Consider the following 23,495-nt stretch of genomic DNA (forward strand, 5'->3'; position numbering starts at 1 on the left):
TGAGTGTCATTGGTAAGCATGGCACATGATGCTTGGTCTCCGTGCTGCTCTCTACTATGAAGCCATTGTACTACTCACTTTGAAGCCATTGTGCTAATTGAGTGTCATTGGTAAGCATGGCACATGATCCATGATGTTGCTTACTTCTGTGAAGCCATTCTACAAATTGAGTGTCATTGGTAAGCATGGCACATGATGCTTGGTCTCCATGCTGCTCACTGTGAAGCCATGGTACTAAGCCACGGTACTGATGAATTGCCCAAATATGCTAGACATCGTTGAAGCAAGATCTATGCAATTTGTGACAAGAGCTATGGTACGAACCCCTCCATCCTTAAATGACGGTCTCTTGGATGTGGCCATTAGACCACAAAATATGGTGTCATGAATGTGGACTTCCCAAATTTTGAAACTCGTAAAAAAAGAGGTGGGGGGTGGGGTGGGGATCAAGAGAGGGATGGCAAGGGCATGAAGGGGAGCATTGAGCGGGGTGGAGAAAAAGGAAGCATGATGGCAAGGGCCTCACCAGTGGCTAACCCCACCTTACGGTAGGTATGAAAAGCTAACTCGCAAATACATTTTTGTCCTCCCTCCGTGAAACATACAACACTAGGAGATATTGAATACATTTGATGACCAGAGAAGGTTTTGCAACAAATGCTAACCTTAGGTACTCCAAACCTCCTTGTTCAGCTTGATCACCACCCCTTCAACATTGAATGACCTTAAACATAATCATATGCAATGCATTAAAAATGCTTAGCTAACAATCAGTCCCAGACTATCATTGTATTGAAAATTGACAAAGTGGTATATTTGACCTTGAAGGACCATTCAAAAGTACTTGCAACTTCACACCTATTACAAACATTCAGAATTTAAGGCTCAAGTATATCGTGTGCTTTCTGATGAGCCCAGTGAATACCACTCACAACCACCTGAAGAACTCAATGCAAATATAAGATGCTTCACATGAACGTTACAGCAAGTACAAACATTCAGAGAGAATATACATCATGTGCTTGCTTGTTGAGCCCAGCAAACCCCAATCACAACAATCTGAAGAACTCCATGCAAATTTTAGATGCTTCACACTTGTAACTAGCAGCAGAAGAGGCACTTCAGATCTTGAGAATCCAGAAACGCCCTAGGAGATTGCATGTTAGATTTATTGCACATATGAAGCAAGCAACAACGTGGTAAATTTAATATTTCACTGAAAAATGTCTTCTCAACTTCACGGAAAATAAAAACATTTATGACCATAGACCCCATCCCCCTCGTACACTTTTCTGTTAAGCCCAGTAATTCCCAATCAACACGATCTGATCGACTCCATGCTTCATATCTTGTTGTGACTACCAGCAGCAAGCCAGAAGAGGGTCTTCAGATCTTGAGAATTCCGTATAATATCCCCAACGACCTGTTCCAAGCATCATGAGCATTTTATAGCTCACATGCTGTTAAGAACGTTATAGATATCCATTGCTGAAGCACAATGTATGATATCCCCAAAAACCTGTTCCACGGCATATATGAGCATTTTAGAGTTCACATGCTGCTAATACTGTTATAGATATCCATTGCTGAAGCACAATGTAGGAAAGCCCAAACATGTTCCACTGCATCATGGCATTTCTCACTTTTAAGATTGAAAAGCTACAGTTATCCACAGCACGAACCACAATATAGGAAAGCCCTAGAAACCAGGACTTCATTCTATTTAGCTTTTCTACACCATCAAATGAGTCACATGTGGTTTCACAATTTACACAGCATTCAAACAGCTTTCATCAATCAAGGTCACGGGTGAAAACATCAGAATTCATTGAAACAAGGAGTGCCACATTTGATGCAGAATATATATTTGCTGGGAATAACATTCCTAACCTTTGTTCGGAAGTCCATCATCTAACAGACATGGCATCTTAGGATTTGGTATTTTGCATCATTTGCCATGCATCACTGATGATTATCTTCAGAAGCAACACAAAATCACAGCTCTGCTTTACCACCACAGAAAAAGACACTAAACAGGTCCTCCACCCAAACAGCTTTTGCCTTCAAAATATCTTCTAAAATATTCCTAGTTTAGCAGCATCCAACAGTGGCAATGTGTTCTCCGCTGTGTGTTTCCATGTAAACAAACCAAAAATTACTTTCAAAGCTGATCAGGAAAAATCAATTCATCAGAGTCTGAACTATCCAGCATTCATCTCATCTTAACCTCTTTAACTCTGAATTACAAGATCTCAAACATATGGTTTGACTGATTGTATTTATTGTAGATTACAACTCATATCCACAATTGGTGTAAAGAGTTGAGGAAAAATATATGACAGTTCAAGTCTCATATTACAAGACAACAACCATTTCAGTCCAACAGTCACATTTTCTAATAGGCAGTACACTTTCCAAAGCATGACAAAAGTCACCACACAGATCTTTTAGTACACTCTCATGTATGCCATCTTTTACATGCAGAGGAAATTAAACAATCTCATTTTCCTAATCAAAATAATGGGCTACGATTGAACGCAAATCCTGCTGGGACAAGGTATTAAATTCATCCTCACTTACACTTCCTTTTGGTTACTCCTGATGACACAGGATTCTCTGGTTGACATTTGAGAAATCCCAGCAATGTTTCTAACTTGAACACTAAACCTGTATGACTTAAACTTCCTTTTGGTTATTCCTGATGACACAGGATTCTCTGGTTGACATTTGAGAAATCCCAGCAATGTTTCTAACTTGAACACTAAACCTGTATGAAGATTCTACTTATCTTTCAGTGTGTCTCCACCTTCAATTCTGGCCAACAGACACGAGGTAATTACTATGATACAATAAAAGTGTGAATCTTGATGTGAGATTTTACTTCATTTCATCACCCCCGACACAATACTCTTGTATAAAGGGGCCTCTTTTTTCACAAAGCATATTTATGAAAACATATTTTACTGTTGAATTGACAGAACCTGTCCCTCTCTTCCACCTTGATATTCAGAACTCTTTACAACAGGGGTGCAAATATCTGCCTTAGATGTCTCAGGTTGGTTCTTCAACCTTTTCCTTTTCTCTTCTTCAATAGCACCTGACTTAACACTCACAGGAGGATCTTGAGCATTATTTCCACACTTCTTTTCCAGCAGTTGTATTGGAGACCTGCAATCATTCAGACCATCCCCAGAAACAATTGGGGGCTTGATCTTCTCCTTGTATTCCCTCATTTCCCTCTTATACCTCTCCTTGTCTATAAGACCCTGCTCTTGGTACGGCTGCAAAACCATAACCTAGACATTCAAGATAGGGACTAAATGCCCAGAGCACACGACATACTTCAGGAAGCAAATAGCATTGCATTATGAAGCTGCCACTTACAGTTTTTTCGTCTTCTGAAAGCCGGTTCCACAAATCCCCAATCATTTTGCTTATTGCTCTATCTTTATCAGGTTGCATGGTCTTCAACTTGGCCCGTTGCTCAGCAAAGAAAAAGTTGTAGCCAGTCCGGTTCTGCCTGGGAGCATTTGGATCCTTCCTGGAGATGTCCTTCCTCCTCTTCCGGCTCACCATTTGCACAAGGTCAGAGGACTTCAAGTCTGAGCCAACATTTTTCATCAAAGATGGCACGCATACATTTTGAGAAGGCATATTTGTAGAGGGTACATGATACAAAACACCCCTCATCTTTCTGGCACCAACCATCACCGTGACAAGGTATCCATGATCAAACTTCCCATCGATGGCTCCTATGACAGTAGTCCCGATCGATGATGCTGGATCAACTGTAGAAGAATGCAGATGTTATACCAATAATAAGCTTTAATGTTTCTTATTGTAAGGGAAGAAAGGGAAAATATAGGGGAAGGGGCTCAATCACCAAAACCAGCAGTGTACAGTTTTGTACTAAACCAAGAAAACTGCCAAAGTTGCAGGCATAGGACCTCCAAGTGCTTGGGCAGAATCAATTATCCCACTAGGGTTTTTTAGCCCAGCTTCCACCTCGCCAGAGCCTTCTGAATTCATGCCTGTACCTGGCAGCTGACAGGATCAAAGTGGCTGCAGAACACTCATCAGAGGACAAGTCACCCTTATCTTCTAGCTTCCATCCAAAACTCAATGCATTGACATAGATCAGATTAGACTTGCACAACAAGAGGTTAAATGATTTGCCCTCGACACCCAAAAATTTACCTTGCTCATAGTAATGAAATAAAAAAGGCATAAATTTTCCAAAGGGAATGCTTGCCATGGTAAGAGGAACATTAAATGCAAAAGCAGCCTCTTTTCATTGCATATTCTGATATTCTTGATTACCTGAAAGACTGAAGAACAAGGTGCATCAACACTTGTGTTCTGAAATCTGGTCGGGACTATCCTGGTAAGTTGAAAATGTTGCAAGCAAGCTGCACCGCCACAAACACAGGATTGGCGACCTCTCTGGTAAAAAATTCAGCGTATTGTAGATATCCAAGCAAGCCGCGAGATTCACATGATTAAAAACTCATGTTTCTGTGAAGTCACCTTAGTGAACTGCATACAGTAATTTCACAGTTATTTACAAGGGACAACCATGATTCCCAAAGAAGTATCAATGGAAGCATTCTACCGCCTGCACCTTGGAATAAAGATCAAATAGACAAATCAATCTAAAGTCTTCAAATGAGCACAACAAGCAATACAACATCGTTTCTGACAAGGCAGCTCCAACAATGCATGTGAAGGCAAAACCCAAACCGATTTAGGGAGTTGAAATATATAGGTGGTCCAACATTACAACACGTAAGATGCATCATCACAATCCACTAAGCAAGCACATCCTAAATGGCAACATATGGAAGCCAGCTATTGCTCTTAGTTGTCTGTCTAGGCCCAGAAACTAGCCTATGAGGTCATCCCATTGTAATATCAGTCAAATCCCGCGCCCAAATGAAATGACTAAAATACTCAAAAGACAAGAATCAATCCCTGAGCATATAGGCGCCCACCAGTATTGTTAATAGTGTGAATTTGCATGCTGTGTGTAGGAGATTCCCTCTAGTTGTGCTGTAATTTTGGGGCTTGGGACAAGCTTTTGCTCTTCCATCCTTCACTCCATTTGAGTAAGATGTAAGACAATTTTTCCTTTTGTATACTTGTACTTAAGGTACTGTGGCTGCACATGTTCATGCTAGATAAGGACATAGCAACCTATGAGAAGTTTGAAATTTTCAATTCGCTCCCCCCTTGACATTGTCATATGATGCTTGATGTAGGCTCATTTAGAGAAGGACCCTCCTCCCATCTCTAAAACCAGAATTGTAATGCCATAGCTAGGTATCATGCCTTTCATACTCACATGAAACAAATTGCATAGGGGAATCATGAAAAGAATAACAAACTTCAAACTTGAGTATATTCAAGTATAGCATCAAAAAACTTTACTGCATGATATATATTGAGAGTGTAAGATTTATGCCTGAAGAGGAGGTGCTGCTGATTGGTGTCCTGCATGTTGAATTTTCTGCAATATTTCCCTTGAGTAATTGGTTTGACATGTGAAAATGCCATCTGTACTATACCAATACTCACGAAAAATGCTATCTGCACTCACAAGCAGTAATGGAGCATTCCCAAAGCTCACATGTCAAGAGTCAGATGTTATCATCCTTTAATGCTCCATCTTGCTATCACTACTGCCAATAATAAGAATATCATCAACATACACAAAGAGGAGAACCAAATCAATCCTCTCCTATGGCATAAAATGATTTTTTATTTGGGACTATTTGCGTCCTCTGGATCAAAATTATGAATTTGCATCCTGATATCAAGCTGCTGTTCGAACAAATTGATGTATCTGGGATAGGGTGCTTAGAGTCTAGGGGTCACATGTGTGAGCGCTCATGTGAACATAGGTGTGTGACTAGATGTATTTGGGATAGGATGCTTAGAGTCTAGGGGTCACATGTGTGAGCTTGTGGACATAGGTGTGTAGTCGACTACATATGGTGTGTGTCTGTGTGTAAGGAGAGAGAGAGAGAGAGAGCAGGCTATGGCGGGAGCTAGCTTCCAGGCGGCCTAGGGCTTTTTTCATGCACAACGCTTCCCCTTTGGGATCACCATAGCTTTCACAGCCCTCGTGTGAGACCCTATGCCCCTGTCCGCGATCAGTTCTGAGCCCTGTTCCTCTACTACGTCCTGGATTTCCTCCTCCATGGAGCCCTCTTTGCATGCATGATTACCTTTGTTTGGGTATTTGCGCTGCTCTGAAGCCCCTTCTTGGCGTCTCAATTCTGCTCACAGTTCTGTGTTCAGCTTCAATAGCTGCTTGCATGCCTTTTCACCTGCAGATTTCCATCGCCATAAATGCTCCCCTCTCTTTCGCCTTTTGACCTGCAGTTGTTCATCGCCATAATTGTTGTTGTCAATGCAGTCCACCGTGTGGGTTCGGCCACTTGCTGCCCCCCCTCTTTGCTTTGCCACTTGCGTGTGCGTGAGTGTCGTTATTTCATGCTTTTTTGGCCCATTTTGATTTTTTGTAAGTACTCTTCCATCTCGCTTTTGCTGCTGTTTATTACTCTGCTATGGTCTTCTTTTTATCTGTTTCACAGTGTGTGTGTGTGTTTACGCTTGTTTCCCACAAGATGTGTGTGTGTGTGTGTTTTCTCCTTATCTACCATAACACGGGGGGGGTGTGCTTTAGGCAACTTCTCAGGTGGAACAAACTTTTGTTTCCAAAAATAAAAAACAGAAGCAGGATATGGGCCAGGATGACCCTGCTCAATTTTCACATGAAGCTCAGCTTGTGTATGAGGTTATTGTCTGTAGAGATTGATGACATAGTTGATCCTATACGGGAATATGCCAAGAATGCTGTCATAGTTTTCTTTCCAGGTCGCATGCTTGTGGCAGCTGATGTGGGTAACTGGTTGACCCGAACTTTGGGAGGATGTTTTGTGCAAAAGGTACACTATGCAAGATGGAAGAAGGTTTTGAAGAGCACGTGTATCTCTCGAAGACAACTGGGAAGCAGGCAAAGAAAGCTGACCTACGATGCAGCTACTGTGGTAAGCCAGGGCACAATGAGAACTAGAAGAGAGATGACACTGAGCAGAAGAACAAAGAAGTTGGGAATCAAAAAGAGGCTGCCCATGCTGTCATAGAGGAGTTTGCCGGGATGTGTGTCGTCAATGACAACACAAACTTTGAAGAGCATGCTTTGAAAACATGGAGGCATTATTTGTATGGTTCAGAGTTTTATGTGGATGTGGATCATGATACTCTGAAATATTTTTGTAAACAGCCTGACTTGAGGGGCCGCCAAGCTAGGTGGGCAGAGCTCATGCAGGAGTTTAATTTAACGATTCGGTACCGAAGAGAAAAATATAATAAGGTTGCTGATGCGTTGTCTCGCATTATGCACAGCCTGAGTTTCACAGTATTAGAGAGTGCTCTAATGACCGAGATCAGAGAAACTCAAAAGATGGACGAGTTTGTCCAGAGCTTATGGCCTAAGGCTCATGTGTTTAAACCCAGAGAAAATGAAAAGGATGACCTGGCATCCAGAAAAGGCCAAACTTATGCAAGATATACCATAAGAGATGGTATGCTGAAAAGAAATGGCAAGGTTGTAGTACCTAGTCAGAATGATCTCAGGCAGAGAGTCATTCGACAGTGCCATGATAGCCCGTGTGCAGGACATCCAGGGGTCGAGAAGACATATGATCTCATGAAGCGAGATTTCTTTTGGCCAAAGATGAAAAAGCATATTCATGAATATGTGACACGGTGTTGCTCGTGTCAGGTAAGCAAGGCCGAGCGGGTGAAGCCACCCGGACTTTTACAGCCCTTGGAGATACCACTAAGTAAGTGGGAGTGCATTTCCATGGACTTTATTGTAGGGCTGCCTACAACACAAGGAGGGTATGATTCTATCCTTGTGGTGGTTGATCGTCTAACCAAGATGGCTCACTTCATTCCGACTAGGGAGTCTGTTAGTGCCCCACAAGTGGCGGATTTGTTTATTAGACATATATTTCGTCTGCATGGATTGCCTAGATCCATAGTGTCAGACAGAGATGTCAGATTTACCAGTCATTTTTGGACCGCGGTTTTTGAGACACTAAGGACTGAGTTAGGAGTGAGTAGTGGGGATCATCCTAATTTGGATGGTCAGACGGAGAGAGTCAACCAGACTTTAGAGGATATGCTGAGGGCATATGTGTCATTGAGGCAACATACATGGGACAAGTGGTTGCCATTGTTGGAGTTTGCCTACAATGATAGAAAACATTCCTCTACCGAGTTCAGTCCGTTTGAGCTGAACTATGGTTATAGACCAGCAAATCCAACTATAGTTAGAGTACCTCAGAAAGTGCCTAGTGCCGCGAACTTTGTGGTTCAGATGCGGGAGATGCTAGCACTTGCGAGAGCTAATATCCGCCAGGCTATGGATAGAGCCAAGGTGTATGCGGATGAAACCCGGTCTAATTTAAAAAAGGAGAAAAAGTTTTTCTCAGAGTTCCTTCGCACTCGAAGTCGTTGACTTCAGGAGAGTGTGCTAAGTTATCACCTCGATACTGTGGGCCGTGGTTAATTCTAAAAAGAATAGGCAAGGTAGCCTATAAATTAGAATTACCACCGGGGTGTAAGGTGCACCCAGTGTTTCATGTTTCTCGTTTAAAGAAATTTTTACATACTGGCGACTCACTAATCGAAGGTGTTGTTTTGTTTCAGGAGATAGAGGATAATGCAAGATGCAAACCAACAAGAATCCTGGACCGAGGAACAATGCAAGTGCGCAATCGGAAGATCCCCACGGTGTTGGTTGCATGGCATGGTCTACCTCTATCGGAAGCTACCTGGGAATCCGTATACCAATTACGGAGAGTGTTCCCAGATTTCATCATCGAGGACGCTGATGCTTGAAGAGGGAAGGAATGTTATGCTCTAGCCGAGATAGCATGACCTCGGAAAGATCGATGGGCATTTTCTCTTAGATGACCGACTTCTGTAATATTTAATGTGCGTAAATAAAATGGTCAAGAGAAGTAACTGCCAAGGTCCTAGGTGAGGGTGTAATGGCATTGACTAGGTGGTTCTGAGTGCTAAGGCCTAGGTGCACCTAAATGTGTAATAATGCCAAGGGGCAAATGGTTTAATTGTGCCCCAAGAGAGGGGTAAATGGTGTACCAAGTAAAAAGGGCTAAAATGATGACATATGGCAGAGGGAACCATCTAGGGAGTTGTGGGTTTTGTGGATAGGCATGAGAGAAAAAATTACGTATTAGATGAACCATGCGATCCACGAAGTTGGCTGGGTGGAAATACGAGATGCCATCGCCCGTGATAGACGAAATCGAAGAAGAGAATTAGCTAAGGTTCGTTTCATCTACAAAGAGAAGTAGAGGGGCATCAATTGCATCGAGCGCGGGTCCTAGTGCTACAAGAACACCCTTGCCACATGGATCAGTTAGTGTGGATGCTAGTGCGAGAAAAAGAACATCACTCCAAAGGTCTAGCATTCAAGCACGCTTGCAAAAGCAAGCAGTGAAAGAGGCCACTAGTGAGCTCACAAAGCTCTTCATACAATGTGCAATACCCTTTCATGTGGCGAAGACTACACGATGGAGGAAGGCCATGAGAGCCGTGAGCCGCATTGGGTATGAATGGGAAGGGCCTACATATGAGGCCTTGTGGACAAGAGAGTTAAGAAGAGAGAGGGAATGTGTGGAAAACCAAATGAAGCCCTTGAAAGAGACTTGGAAAATATGGATGCACACTCTTATGCGATGGATGATCAAATACACGCAGGAGGAGTGTGTACAATATTTTAGTGTCTTCTTGCAAGGGGACCATGTTCTTGAGAGCCATAGACGCTTCCACTGCAGGTACAGAGATTACAGGGTTGTATATTTGGGAGCATATGCAGGCAGCCATTATGGAGATAGGTGCTGAGAATGTGGTGCAAGTGGTAACAGATAATGGTAGCAACTGTGTGTCAATGGGTGCCATGTTAGAATATGATTTCCCGAAGATTGTGTGGACACCCTGTGCCTCACATTGCCTTGATCTTTAGATCGAGAAACTAGGGAAGATACCTTGGATTGATGCCATCTTTAGCACAGCCCGTAGTATCGTGAAGTTTGTCACAAAGAGACCCAAAGTCCTCAACATCTATCGGGCTTACAATGACCTTGAGCTACTGAAACCTCCAGCCACAAGGTTTACTTACATGTTCATAGTGGTGGAGAGGCTTGTGCGAGTGCGCCAGGGCTTGTTGCGCATAGTTGTGTCTCGGGAGTGGGGAGATTGGGATGATAGAGGCCAAGCAAAGTCTATCAAATTTATCCGCATGATCATGGATGAGTCTTGGTGGAATCAAGCGGAGGCATTAATCAAATATTAATCCTATCTACACAGTGCTTCGCATCAAAGACATGGAGGGAAGCACATTAGGGCTCTTGTACGAGTTTATGGACAAGATTGGAGAGGCCCTCAACAGAAACACTTCCCTATCGCCTGATAAGTAAGGCTTTTTACTTTTGTAATATGTATAATTATTGCAGTTACTAAATTGCAATTTGCTATCAAAGCTTATGGCTGGAGCTTGGAATTTTTAAATATGTATTATGTATGTACTATGAATTTTGCATGCATAATGCATTCTAATTTCTTGTGGCATGATTTAGGGTTGAGTCCATCCATGCTATATGGAATAAGTGGTAATGCATGCGGTGGCACATGTATTGCATCCCCTCTGGTGCAGTCAAGAGCAATATGAGAATGACGAGTTGGGGGAGGGGATGCAACAGTATCTACAAAATTGGACGAGTGGTGACTTGGAGATGCAACGAAGAATGGAGGATGGAACTTCTATTGTTCCGCAATCACAACCTCTCCTTTGGTCAACCTACGGCTAGGCTCCGAGAGACACGATTACAGCCTGTCTCCTGGTGGGAGAAATATGGCAATTGTACTACTTTAGTAAGAGACAAGTTACAACGTCACTAGTTAGAACTTAGTAGTTAAGCAATTTGAAGTTTTATCTACTACAAATATGTTTTAAGTTATTAAGTTCCTGATACCTATCTGTGCTTAAATGGCTTATAGCAGAAACGCCTTGTTATACGTATTCTCTCACAAGACTGCAGTTCTGGTCCTTGTGAGAGGAACTGGACCACTTGGGCCTCTTTCACACAAAGAAGAGGAACAGATTGAGCACAGCTCAATTGGAGTGGTTGGTGTTTTGTCATTGCAACCTCCGTCTCCTTGAGTTCGCCGTCGGCTACCCCGAACCTCGCCAAGTGAATGTAGACAAGGGGGACGTGGAGAAGATGAAGGTCATACCAGATATCCCACGAGACGAACTGGACATATACTCCATGTTGTATGAGGAGCTGTCACCACCAGCAAACCACACACGATCGCAAGCTCAACCATCTAGAGATGGTGCTAGTGCTTCAGCTACACCCGATCTTCATGTTGATGTTTCTTCTTCAGACAATGACACAGATGCCTCAGGCTCATCTGAGGAGGCAGAGGATGACGATGACGAGGAGTCCATGGATGATGCAGATGATTAGTAGTAGTGATGTACCTTGTTGACTACAACTGTACAGACTATAGTGCTAGCCTACTCCTAGTCATGACACTTCAGATGCATAACTTAATGCATCCTAGACTATGTTATTTCTTTTTTTATGATAGTAGATACAATACTGAGTATACTTTGGACCTTGGTGGCAGCTGCTTTTTTTAATATCATCCATGGATGCTTTTATTTTGAGTCTTACATGAATCATGAGTCATGATCATGGAATTTGTGGATCATGATCATCTATGGACATTGAATGCTTTCAAGTTTCAAGTTTCAACTTGTGTGCTAAGTTTAAAGTACTTCAAACTTCTAAATTTCAGATTCTTGTAACATCAAACTTAGTCATGACACATGTTGATTGTTGAAGCATCATTCAGGAATTTAGAATCATAGAAGCATGCATAATGCATTGATGCTTCAAGTATAGATAATTGAATTATGTATGATTTGCACTCTATTGATAATTATATTATGTATAAAAAATAAATTTTTATACATAAATTGTATCATATTGCCGTTTCTTCCGTTTTCGTTTTGGCGGGGGCCAAAAACTCCGTTTCCCCGGTTTTTCCCGTTTCCTTTTCTTCCGTTTCCATTTTGGCTGGCAACTATGCTTGAGATTCACCCACTCTCGGTTTGAAGGGGGTGTTGGTTGGCAAACCTCGAGTGGGTTTGGTTGCTTCATAGGTCAAGGGGGGTTGGTGAGTCATCTGCCATATGGCACGTCTGCATGCACATTGCATAGCGTGAGAATTATAGGGCATTAGAGCGATTCTGTTGATCATGGCGACTACTCGGCGCAGCAGATTATGGCGTGATTGTTGGTGGTGATGGCAGTGTCCGGTTTATTTTATGAGTCAATGGCGAGGTGCTTTGGATATAAAAAACCGCCCAAGATGAGTCTACTCTGCATATTCTGGAATACAAAGCTTTCTTTGTCTATTCTTGTGTATTGGTTTTCTTCTTTGCTCAGCTCGTGAATTCAGTTAGTGGTCGTGAATAACTTGAATTTTAACAAAGGCCACTCTTTATGTCCTGAAGAGTGAATCAGATTTTCTGATTTTAATACTTTATGTGGATGACATGCTTATTACTAGGCCAGATATAAAGTAAATTGCAGCTTTCAAAGATGATTTGCAAAAATCATTTGCTATGACAGATATGGACAAGTCGTATTACTATCTGACATCCAGTTTGCCAGTTTTGAGTATATAATGATGAGCATATCCACGTATATTGGACAGCTCTTACAATGCTTCCAGCTCAAGGATTGTAAGCCGGTTTCTAGTGCTTATGTTTCTCCTCAAAGGATGGGATTGACCCACTTGATGCTACCCCTTATCAGCAGCTATGGACAAGTTGTATTACTATCTGACATCCAGTCACGCCAGGCTTGATCTACAGTACGTAGTCTCTCACTTAAGTAGGTCCATGCACAAGCCTAGTACACAGCAGTGGCAAGCAGTAAAACGTATCATCTGGTAATTGAAAGGCGCGCGGCATTTGGGATAGTGACTGGGCTGGTTGTTACGACACTCGTGTCTCAGTGGCAACTGTTTCATGCTTGGCTCTTCATGAATTTCTTGGTTCAGCAAGAAGCAGCCTGTAGTTGCTACTCGTGCAGCTGAGTACAAGGTAGCCTTCACAACCACTGTAGAGTGTGTTTGGCTTCGCAAGTTACTTGCAGATCTTGATGTCAGCCAAGCATCTTCTACCATGATCTACACTGACAGCTAAAGTGCTTTGGCCGTTGCATGTAATCCTTTCACGCATGTACCAAGCACATTGAGGTGCCCTATCATTATGTTAGAGAGCGACTGTTTCAGCTGAAGATATACAACTGTCCTACGTTCCCACGGAGGATAACTTAGCATATCTCTTCATGAAGGCTCTACTACGACCCAAGTTTGAAGCTTTTCGGTACCGCTTTACACTTGGTGCCATTTGTTACGTGATTCTGCTTCCCAGTACTATCATAGGTTGCTAATGATATAGCTCCCAGATATATACCTGAGATGTATCCAGGGACCAGGATAATTCACCCATACCATGGAGCCTTGGGGCTAGTTAGGACACTTAGTCCTATAGGGACACGTAGTACACTCGGGATATTTTAGCCCTACTTTGGTTGATTTTGGGTCTTATATTGGCCATCTCTTGTACTTTCACATTGTCTGCTTGCAAGTGCACTTCAGGTCCATCAGCTTGTTGTCTCCTCCTTGCATTCCAGCTTTCTTCCACTACTTCCCACATCCAACAACGTAAATGCAAGGCCTGTTCTGGCTATGTGGAAAGTATTGATAATGTTGCTTATCCTCAAGGCAAGCTATACAGATAGAAGAATGTAGATGAAGCTTTGGACGCCATGTCACCATCTTCCTCTCATGCATCTCTACCAACATGGTGAGTGGTACATGGCCAGCATGCCTGTGCCATAACATGCTCGCCAAATGTTGATCATCACGAGCAAGCAATGCATTTATCCGATGAAGACTACCATCCTTGATTCCTCAAGCCACAATCTCATTGTTCTAGCGATTTCTCACCAAAACCTGCTTGTCATCATACTCCACCTTCGTGTTGTTCCTGGTCATTGCACAAACTGAAAGCAAACTCTTTGCAAGAGTTGGCACATACAAAACGTCCGATAAAGTTTTGCGTACACCATCACGAGTAGAAAAGGTTGTATTCTTTTGCAGTTCTCAAAGATATAAAGCAAATTCTTTCCCGTTTGGGGAGCGGCCCTCAGTGGGTATAGGGACCCAATCTGGTGTCATCTACAATCTCTCTCTAACCCTACTATGGTGCATACGCATACGCCTTGCACAAAGGTTTAAAGGTCTTGCTGCGCATTACACGATCATTCACCGTTGCATGTTACATTGGTATCAGAGCTTCGGTTTGTAATCCAGCTTGACTACCACGCGTGCAGACACACAGGCTAGCATCATTGAGCAGCAAAGAGAAGAAGAGCAGAGCTTCGACTACCACGAAGATAAAGAAAGTACGTTTCTGCCAAGCACTCAAGCAATGATAGAGAACCTCATGGAACAGAACAAACTCCTCCTGGCCCAGCTTGAAGAAATTTCATGGCAGTTGGGCAAAAAAGACAAGCAACTGGAGGAAACACAGAAACGGCTCGAAGAAAAACAAACTACAGAGGAGGACAAACCTGAAGACGGCAAGGGACTCTCAGAATTCGAGAAACTTCTCTTGCTGATGCACGAGGAGCGCAAACAAGAGGCGGCACTTCGGCATGACGAGATGGCCCAAGCTGAGAAGCAGCACCGACTCAACCTGGAATCTATGTTGCTCCAACAAAACAGATGTTGGCTACTATGCAGGGCATGAGCATTGCTTCCTCCTCGGGTTCAACCACACCAAAGGTTACTCCGAATTTCACGAAATACAACGGTAAGTGCAACCACTCAGCCATTTTGCAGCTTTTATCTCTCTACGTCTACCGTTGGAGCTTCTGCAGGCCATCAGCCCCCTCGCCAACTTTCTCTCCTTCCTTAGAGATTTTCACAGACCATCAGCTCTTTCTATTTCTTTCTCCCTTTTGGAGCGTTCAGCTAGCAGCAGTTGCAGCCAGTTTTCATGGTCGTTAGCAGCCAAGAAGCAATCAGTTGTTGCTGGCTTTCAAGCCAAGTTTTGCAGCTAGCTTCCATGCTCAATTACTAGCCAGTTAGTTGCAGCCCGCTATCCTGGTCAGTTAACAGTCAGTTGCAGCCGTATCCTGCTCAGTTAGCCGCGAGTTGCAGCCAGCTCTCATCCCCAGTCAGCAGCCAGTCGCAGCCAGCTTTCACATGAGTTAGCAGACAAGTTAGCAGTCAGTTGTTGCCAGCTTTCATGCCAAGCTTTGTAGCCAGCTTCCATCCTCAATTAGCAGTCTACCTACAACCAGTTGCAAGCTCCTTATGCAGCCAGTTGAACACTCAGTTTGCAAGCCTCCACACTGCTCAGTTTGCAACCCAACCACTGCTGAGCTTGCAGGTCAGCGTTTCTCAGTTTAAAGCCACACTTCTCCTCAATCTATAGTTATATTTGTGCTCAGTTAACAGGAATGTATGTGCAGACCTATGCACAGTTACATGCAGGTCAATGCTCCCTTTACACAGCCAGCTGAACAGCTCAAGACAGTCACCAATAAAGTGTTGAGAATCAGCATCTCCAGGAGTGGCCAGCCGACCAGCCCCCATGCAGCAAGGGGGGCCAGAGGGGGTAGGCTGGCCGACCACCAGTTGGCCTGACCGACCAGGCTGGTCGGTCCAGCCAGACTGGCCGACTCCCCCCCTGGCCTGCCCTATAAAAGGGCCTCCTTCCCTTCACTTCATCTATCACTTCTTCCAGCAGCTCCTCAAGGCTCTTGTCTTCAGCCTGCTCCTGGCCATCTTCACCGGAGCCTCCCTTCAGCTGTTCTGTTGGCTGCCCACGCTCCCTCTGCAGATCTTCTGGTGCAGCTCCTCCAGCCTCCTTGCTCCAGGCTCCTCCTGCCTCCTCGTTGCAGGCCCCTCCAGCCTTCTTGCTCCAGGCTCCTCCTGCCTCCTCATTGCAGGCCCCTCCAGCCTTCTTGCTCCAGGCTCCTCCTGCCTCCTCGTTGCAGGCCCCTCTAGCCTTCTCGCTCCAGGCTCCTCCTGCCTCCTCGTTGCAGGCCCCTCTAGCCTTCTCGCTCCAGGCTCCTCCTGCCTCCTCGCTGCAGGCTCATCCAGCCTCTGTGCTCCACGCTCCTTCAGCCTCCTCGTTCCTAGGATCCAGCCTCCGTGCTCTCAGGCTCCAGCCTCCTTGTGCCCAGATCCTCTGCTCCAGTTCAGCCCCTTCTGCAGCTCCTGTTTCTCATCCTGTTCAGGACTCCTTGTATTACAGTTGCTGCCCTGGTTTATGGGCTAAGTTACAGCAGATCTGTTTGTGGCACATCTTGTTGTCTCTAGTATTCTCTGTGTGATTCTATAGCTTCAGTTTGCTTACATCTTCCGCTGCCACTCTTGACATGGTATTAGAGCACTAGGTGCTCCCCATCCTCTTGGTTACTGAAGCATCCACCAACACCTGGGTGATTTCTTCTATGCATCTCTCTTGCTGGTCGGCAGCCTATGTTCCTCCTGCCTCTGTGATCAGCCCGTTGCCTTCTCCTCCTGCCCCGAGATCGGCACCTTGGTCACTTCTCCCTATGGTTGGCTTCACTGCAGGCTCCTAGTTTTCTGGTCGGCATCTTCCTAGGCACATGTCTTGTTGGTCGGCAGTACCTCTTGTGCACCAATTTTAGTCGGCATCCATCCTGCCCCTGAATCCAGGTACATCTGTGACCTCGACAGCTTCTCTAGCATCTCCTACTCCGAGGCACCAGTCGGCATCTTGAAAATCGGTTTTGTGAATTTATATTTTGAAAATTTGCACCCGTACCCCGGACTATCAATAGGACTATCAATAGCAGCCTACTGCTTCATCAAGAGCCTCTCCCCCCCTTCCTTCATCGCGCATCGGGTCGGATCCCGTCTTCACCCGTACGACTTTATTAAGGGGTTCCTGGCAGAATTTATTGGCTCTTGATTTTTGGGTTCGATAGTTCTCTGTTTGGTATTGAAACACATGGGGGACCTCAGCCACTCAAGAAATCATAAGTCCTATCTAAAAAGTACGGATCTCCACACCCAGATACAGATCCCAATCCTTCCCCACTTCTCCGAAACTCAGAAGTTTGATGGTACTAACTATGACACCTGGAAGGATAACATCGCCGAAATTTCAGAGGGGGACAGACATCCTCTTCTCCATTTACTCTCTCGTACAGGTTCCCATCTACCGGATTCTCTTCACCGACAAACCTTCCTCATTTGCACTACACTCCGAGTCTTGGATTGTTTCTTTACATGGCCCCAACCGGAAACATACTCTCGAGGGGGACTCTCCCGTTCACCATCCTTCAACAGTCCGGCTCGTCATCGACAGTACCAGCTTCTTGCGGACTCACCCAGCTCCCTGCTTCTTCTCTGGCTACTTAACACTCGACTGGATCTCGGCTTTTCTGTCGGCACCCTCAGTACCTTCATGCAAACCCCTTCGCTTTCTCATTGGCAAGCTGCTCGACGTCTCCTCCGCCATCTTCAGGGGACCTCTACTTTCGGGCTCTTATATACTGCCGGTGGTTCCTCTCCTTCCCCGCTCACTCTCCGAGGTTGGAGTGACTCCGATTGGGCTGGCGACCCCAATTCTCGCCGCTCTACCACGGGCTATGTTTTCTTCTTTGGTTCTGCGGCTATCTCCTGGTCCAGTAAACGCCAACCCACGGTCGCCCTATCTTCCACCGAGGCTGAGTATCGGGCTATGTGTAGTGCCACCTGTGAGGCTGTGTGGCTTCGGCGCCTTCTTCTCGATTGTGGTTTTCAGCAATCCACTTCTACCACACTTTTTTGTGACAATCAAAGCTGTATTGCCCTTGCCCGCAATCCGGTTTTTCATGCTCGGACAAAACACATTGAACTTCAGTACCACTACACGCGAGAGAAGGTTCTTGATGGTACCATTGTGCTCCTATTCAGCACCACTTCCGACAACGTCGCCGACATATTTACCAAATCTGTTTCTCCTCCCCTTCTCCAACGTCATACCAGCTCTCTGGGTCTTGTGCCACACCCTGGAGCTGAGAGGGGGTGTTGAGAATCAGCATCTCCAGGAGTGGCCAGCCGACCAGCCCCCATGTAGCAAGGGGGGCCAGAGGGGGTAGGCTGGCCGACCAGCTGGTCGGCCCAGTTGGCCTGACCGACCAGGCTGGTCGGTCCAGCCAGACTGGCCGACTCCCCCCCTGGCCTGCCCTATAAAAGGGCCTCCTTCCCTTCACTTCATCTATCACTTCTTCTAGCAGCTCCTCGAGGCTCTTGTCTTCAGCCTGCTCCTGGCCATCTTCACCGGAGCCTCCCTTCAGCTGTTCTGTTGGCTGCCCACGCTCCCTCTGCAGATCTTCTGGTGCAGCTCCTCCAGCCTCCTTGCTCCAGGCTCCTCCTGCCTCCTCGTTGCAGGCCCCTCCAGCCTTCTTGCTCCAGGCTCCTCCTGCCTCCTCATTGCAGGCCCCTCCAGCCTTCTTGCTCCAGGCTCCTCCTGCCTCCTCGTTGCAGGCCCCTCTAGCCTTCTCGCTCCAGGATCCTCCTGCCTCCTCGTTGCAGGCCCCTCTAGCCTTCTCGCTCCAGGCTCCTCCTGCCTCCTCGCTGCAGGCTCATCCAGCCTCTGTGCTCCACGCTCCTTCAGCCTCCTCGCTCCAGGCTCCTTCAGCCTCCTCGTTCCTAGGATCCAGCCTCCGTGCTCTCAGGCTCCAGCCTCCTTGTGCCCAGATCCTCTGCTCCAGTTCAGCCCCTTCTGCAGCTCCTGTTTCTCATCCTGTTCAGGACTCCTTGTATTACAGTTGCTGCCCTGGTTTATGGGCTAAGTTACAGCAGATCTGTTTGTGGCACATCTTGTTGTCTCTAGTATTCTCTGTGTGATTCTGTAGCTTCAGTTTGCTTACATCTTCCGCTGCCACTCTTGACATAAAGGCCCCCTAAGATGCAGCTAGCTCAAGTCCTTTCACAGCTCTCTTTCAGCAACTATCCTTTGAAGTTTGTGAGGGAATCAGAACGGTCATGTGATCATGAAAGCATAATGATTAACTGTTGCTAATGTCATGAAAGCATGATGATTAAGCGTTATAATGTGTGGCAACAGTAAATATTGTGCAAGCCTCTTCCTTGAAGGTTAAAGAGAAAAGTAAGAGTACACAGTTTCTAATAACTTTCCTTAGTAGCACGGTCCTAGCTAGAAGCACGCACTGAAGTTTTGTGCAACCATGCAGGCTTCTTCCCTTGGGGGTTTGGAGAACCAATGAAAGCCAGAGTTCTTAAAGACTAGCCTTCTTGCTGGCATCACTTGGAAGAGCTATGTGACTACCTATGAGTTTATGTATGAGTCATTTTGACGTATGTCATACTGTGTATGATTAAGAAAGTGAGACCGCCAAACAGAAACTCTTTCAGCGCTCTGGTGCCATATATCAGTGAGTCATCATCATCATATGCCACACATTGCCATTTTCTACCCTAAGGTTTAAGCCCTTAAGCACAGTTAGGGTGACCATCCCCCAAACCCCACCCCCCCCCCCCCAAGTGCCCCGATAATCCAAACTGTCCTATGTATACTATCTGCCCCATTTTCCTTAACCACCCTAATTTTCCTACCTGCCATAATTGTCCAACCTGTCTATCATCTTTGTTTGCACCTATCTTTCTTTTGCACCTTGATTGTACTTGTCATGTCTGCGAGTTTGGGATTCCATCAAACCTCCCTCTATTTAGCAGATTGGCCAACAAATTAGTCAACACATTGGAATGAAGGTTGGCAAAAGTCCCTCTACAAGCAGCCTATGCCTAAGCACGAGGAGCACAAGAAGCAAGAGTGTTGGCATCTTTATTCAGCTAGACATTGTGATGCCCGATGCATAGGGGTTTTACGGCCAGTGCTGGGGTAAAGTTCTTCAAGCGTTATCATGCACAAACTTTCATCTTGCAGTCAAGGTTATGTACCTCAATCTGTGGCCACCCCCGTCGATCATGTTATTCAATCAAAAACTTGGTTCTTGAGCTTGGGGTGAAGGCTAGACATTAGGCGGATGATGTGTACTTAGGTCATACTGTGCCCTACTTGAGGATACCAATATGAATGCGTTACATCATTATGTCAACCTCAAGCAAGACGACCCAAGCCAAGAGTTAGCCTCTGAAAGACGTGAAAGACATATACCTTCTATACCTTCATACGACTAGAATATATCCAATCTTACAAATTAAACATTTTGTATAGAATCAGCAAAAGAACAAAGGAAAGAAGGAAGCTTGTAAGCCAAAATTATGAGTAAATGAGAAAAACAAAAAAGAAGAAAAGAACTTAGCTATGTTTATGTTCATGAGTACCCAAGCATAAGCAGCCATCTGAAAGACATGAAAGACAGACTCACAATGCATAACTTTGACAGGAAACACGATGACATTGAGCAGTGGATCATGAAGCTAGAAGACTACTTCTTATCTGTATCACAAGGATGACGTGGACAATGATCATTTATGCCAAGATGCATTTGCAAGGCTATGCCCACACTTGGTAGCGCTACATGCAACTCTTCAAGCATACCTCTCCCGTGGAATCACTTTCATAACCTGAAGATGACTACTTCGTTACCTTCACTCATCCTGGAGTAAAATTTGGCTGATTTTTATGCATTATCTAGTCCACGAGTATACATAGCATTTTGGGAGATTCCTCCCTCTTTGTGCAGGATACATTTCATAGAAGCAACTTGTCGCATTTTGTTCAAGGCTTGCACGCTCATTTGGCATCCAAAAAGAGTACCCACGAGCTTACACCATTGAGCGAGCTGCAAAGTTTGTGAGCCCAAGTGTGCATACAACTATAAGCTCATGGGGGAATGCATGTCGTAAGACATTGGAGGCAAAAAGAAAGCCCCTAGATGGCTGCTTCTCTCGGAACCCTTTCGTACTCTTACAAATGTACAAGTTCTCCTCTCCTTGATGGATGGTAAGTGGTGTTTCCAACCCTAGGCATTAGCCTCTACACCTAGTAGAGGTGTCCTAGAGCGATCTCCAACTTCTATGGTTGACCAAACAAACTAGCTATAGAAGGTACAAGTATAAAGTTTGCTTGTCAAATTCTTGTTAATTGCAACCACGCTTAGCAAATAGGGCACGCAAATGTTTCTAGTCATTGTCTATAATACCACCACGTCGTCGTTCATATCGGCACTTTTTATGTAGTGATGATGTGTTAATTTGAATGTAGGCCAACGCAAAGAGCAATGCTATTAAAGTCCACTTTGATGTAGAATTTGATGACTTTTTCCCTCATCACATCACAAAATTTATGGATAAATGTGCATGTAGATCCATATGCCTAGATCCAGCGCAAAGATCATTTTCGACATGCTCATAACTAAATTGGGTTTAAGAAGACAAGCTCTTCCCTCGTTCCCAACTATGCCTGAGTATGCATTAATGAGTACACAACCTTTTAGAAGTCTTGAATGAATGAAGCTGTATGAGAATAGTTTTTGAAAGAGGCAAATGAGTGGATCAGGGAATGCAGAGACTTGTACACTTATTTGTTTGAGCGCTAGAGTTTCACGTCTCACTAAACCACTGTTCGCGACAGCTGACAATCACCGTGAAGCCAGCGATCGCTGCATATAAACTTTTGATTCACTAACACAGCGAAGCGAGTTACGCGTGTACTGGGATGCGCTCGTTCACATGCAGGAGGCCGTCATGCTTCTACAGAAGACAGATGACATCCAGCCATGGGCTTCTCAAAAAATTAAGCCCGGCTATCCGCGAGTCACGGAGAAGATGCTGGTTGAAGCATGGAGCCACGCGGAAGCTGCTGCTGCGAAAAGTTAGCGTGAGGATAATTTTTCAGTGCAAAGCTTGCGTTCCAAAGGCCCGGTAAACTTGTGCAAGGAGGAGAGAATGAAAATTGAGGGGAGGCTTCTCCGTTCCTCAAAAATGTTGCAAACAAAGGTGGAGACGACAGAAGTTGGATACTGGACTTGCTGCAAATCTGTTCGACGCGTGGGATGCACAATGTGCCGCTCTCTCCGAAGCATAAACTGACAGATTTTGGGCTCTCTTTGGGGAAGATAGAGACAAGAATTTCTGGATCCCAAGGATACATGAACGCATGACAATAAATCCTTGGTTCGCAAGAACGATAGATTTTGCAAAAAATATTAGCGCGTTGGAAGGCGAGCAAACTTGTTTGTATTCCAACATGCTGGAATTCACGGTAAAGACAAAGAGGAGTGCGGGGCGGTGCAATCGCGCAGGTGATCCATCCATGGAGTTGTGCCGGCAAATATATGATCGAAGTGGAAGCACATGGGGGGAGGGAGATTGGCATGCAAAGGCGTGCAAATCTGTGGAAATGCAGGAAGAAGATCGGAGGAACCTGTCTCAGGAAGCGGCGGGGTGGCAGAAGTGTTGATGTTGCTCCTCGACTCTTGGAGTAGAGCAAAAGTCCATCTTGGAAGGTAAGGTGATGAAGACGACGATGATGGAGACAAGGAAGCTTAATCGCTCGAGCAAAACACTGGCCAAAATAGGGTGCAACCAAAATTCCTTCCCCTAACATCTTTTAGCTTAACTTTGCACACGCATTGCTTTGTTCTTTCTATTTTCGTTTCCTTCCCAAAATCTCGCATTCCCTCTTGGGATGGCATGCTTTATAGGGGTTGGTGATTTGTCCATGTGCCTCCCTTTTAAAACGAGTGCTCCGAGCTCCCCGAGGAGCCTTTTCTTTGCCAAGTCGACTATTAGATGAGCGTTTAGCTGCTAGACTATTGCTATGAGTCCTTTGCTGATGACAATACCAGCTTCTTGAATGCCACTGAAGACAATGTCCAAAGGTTCATGCAGTTAGTCGATGCATTTGTTGCATTCAAAAGTTAATAGTGAAAAGTCGACTGCTTTGTGGCTATCATGGGAAGACAAACCTGAATGGACAGAGAATTTTCAGTTTACATGGATCCCTTAAGGTCAGGTGTTTAGATACCTTGATTGCCCATTCGGAGTTGGGGTATCTCTCAAAGACAGATTTGATTGGGCCTTTTAGAGAATAAAAGGTAACTTTGAGAAGTGGCAAGGTAAGCCTCTTTCTGTGGTTGGTAGGTTTACAATTGCCAAACATGTAATGGAGTCACTCTTCATTTATGTATTGTCTTTGATGCCTTTCTCTAATGCATGTTTAAAGAAAGTGGACAATTGTATTGCCAAGTTTCTATGGGAAGGTAGATGGCACCCCTTCACTTGGGATCTACCTACTACACCTAAATCTATTGGGGCCCTGAATTTAATGCACATGAAGACTAAGAACGAGATGC

General features: G+C 44.9%; 1 protein-coding gene across 2 annotated transcripts; it reads right to left on the reverse strand.

Annotated features, from left to right (window-relative positions):
* Positions 1-2,573: 2,573 nt before the first annotated feature.
* On the reverse strand, positions 2,574-22,689 carry LOC147906259 (high mobility group B protein 15-like). Of its 2 annotated transcripts, none has more exons than XM_087377475.1 (5): positions 22,565-22,689; positions 4,321-4,409; positions 3,948-4,044; positions 3,385-3,788; positions 2,574-3,281 (listed from the first exon to the last, which is right to left on the reverse strand). In XM_087377475.1, the coding sequence occupies exons 3-5, from the start codon at positions 4,027-4,029 to the stop codon at positions 2,961-2,963; spliced, it is 807 nt and encodes a 268-aa protein (XP_087233601.1). In that variant the 5' UTR covers positions 4,030-4,044; positions 4,321-4,409; positions 22,565-22,689; the 3' UTR covers positions 2,574-2,960. The 2 variants fall into 2 exon arrangements, with proteins under 2 accessions (XP_087233601.1, XP_087233592.1); XM_087377466.1 differs by having other exon boundaries at positions 3,948-4,062.
* Between the last annotated feature and the right edge of the window lie 806 nt (positions 22,690-23,495).

The sequence above is a fragment of the Dipteris shenzhenensis genome, chromosome 1, assembly GCF_047967505.1.
Source record: "Dipteris shenzhenensis isolate YYH24624 ecotype China chromosome 1, Dip_SZ_1.0, whole genome shotgun sequence".
In the NCBI taxonomy this organism is placed as follows: Eukaryota; Viridiplantae; Streptophyta; class Polypodiopsida; order Gleicheniales; family Dipteridaceae; genus Dipteris; species Dipteris shenzhenensis.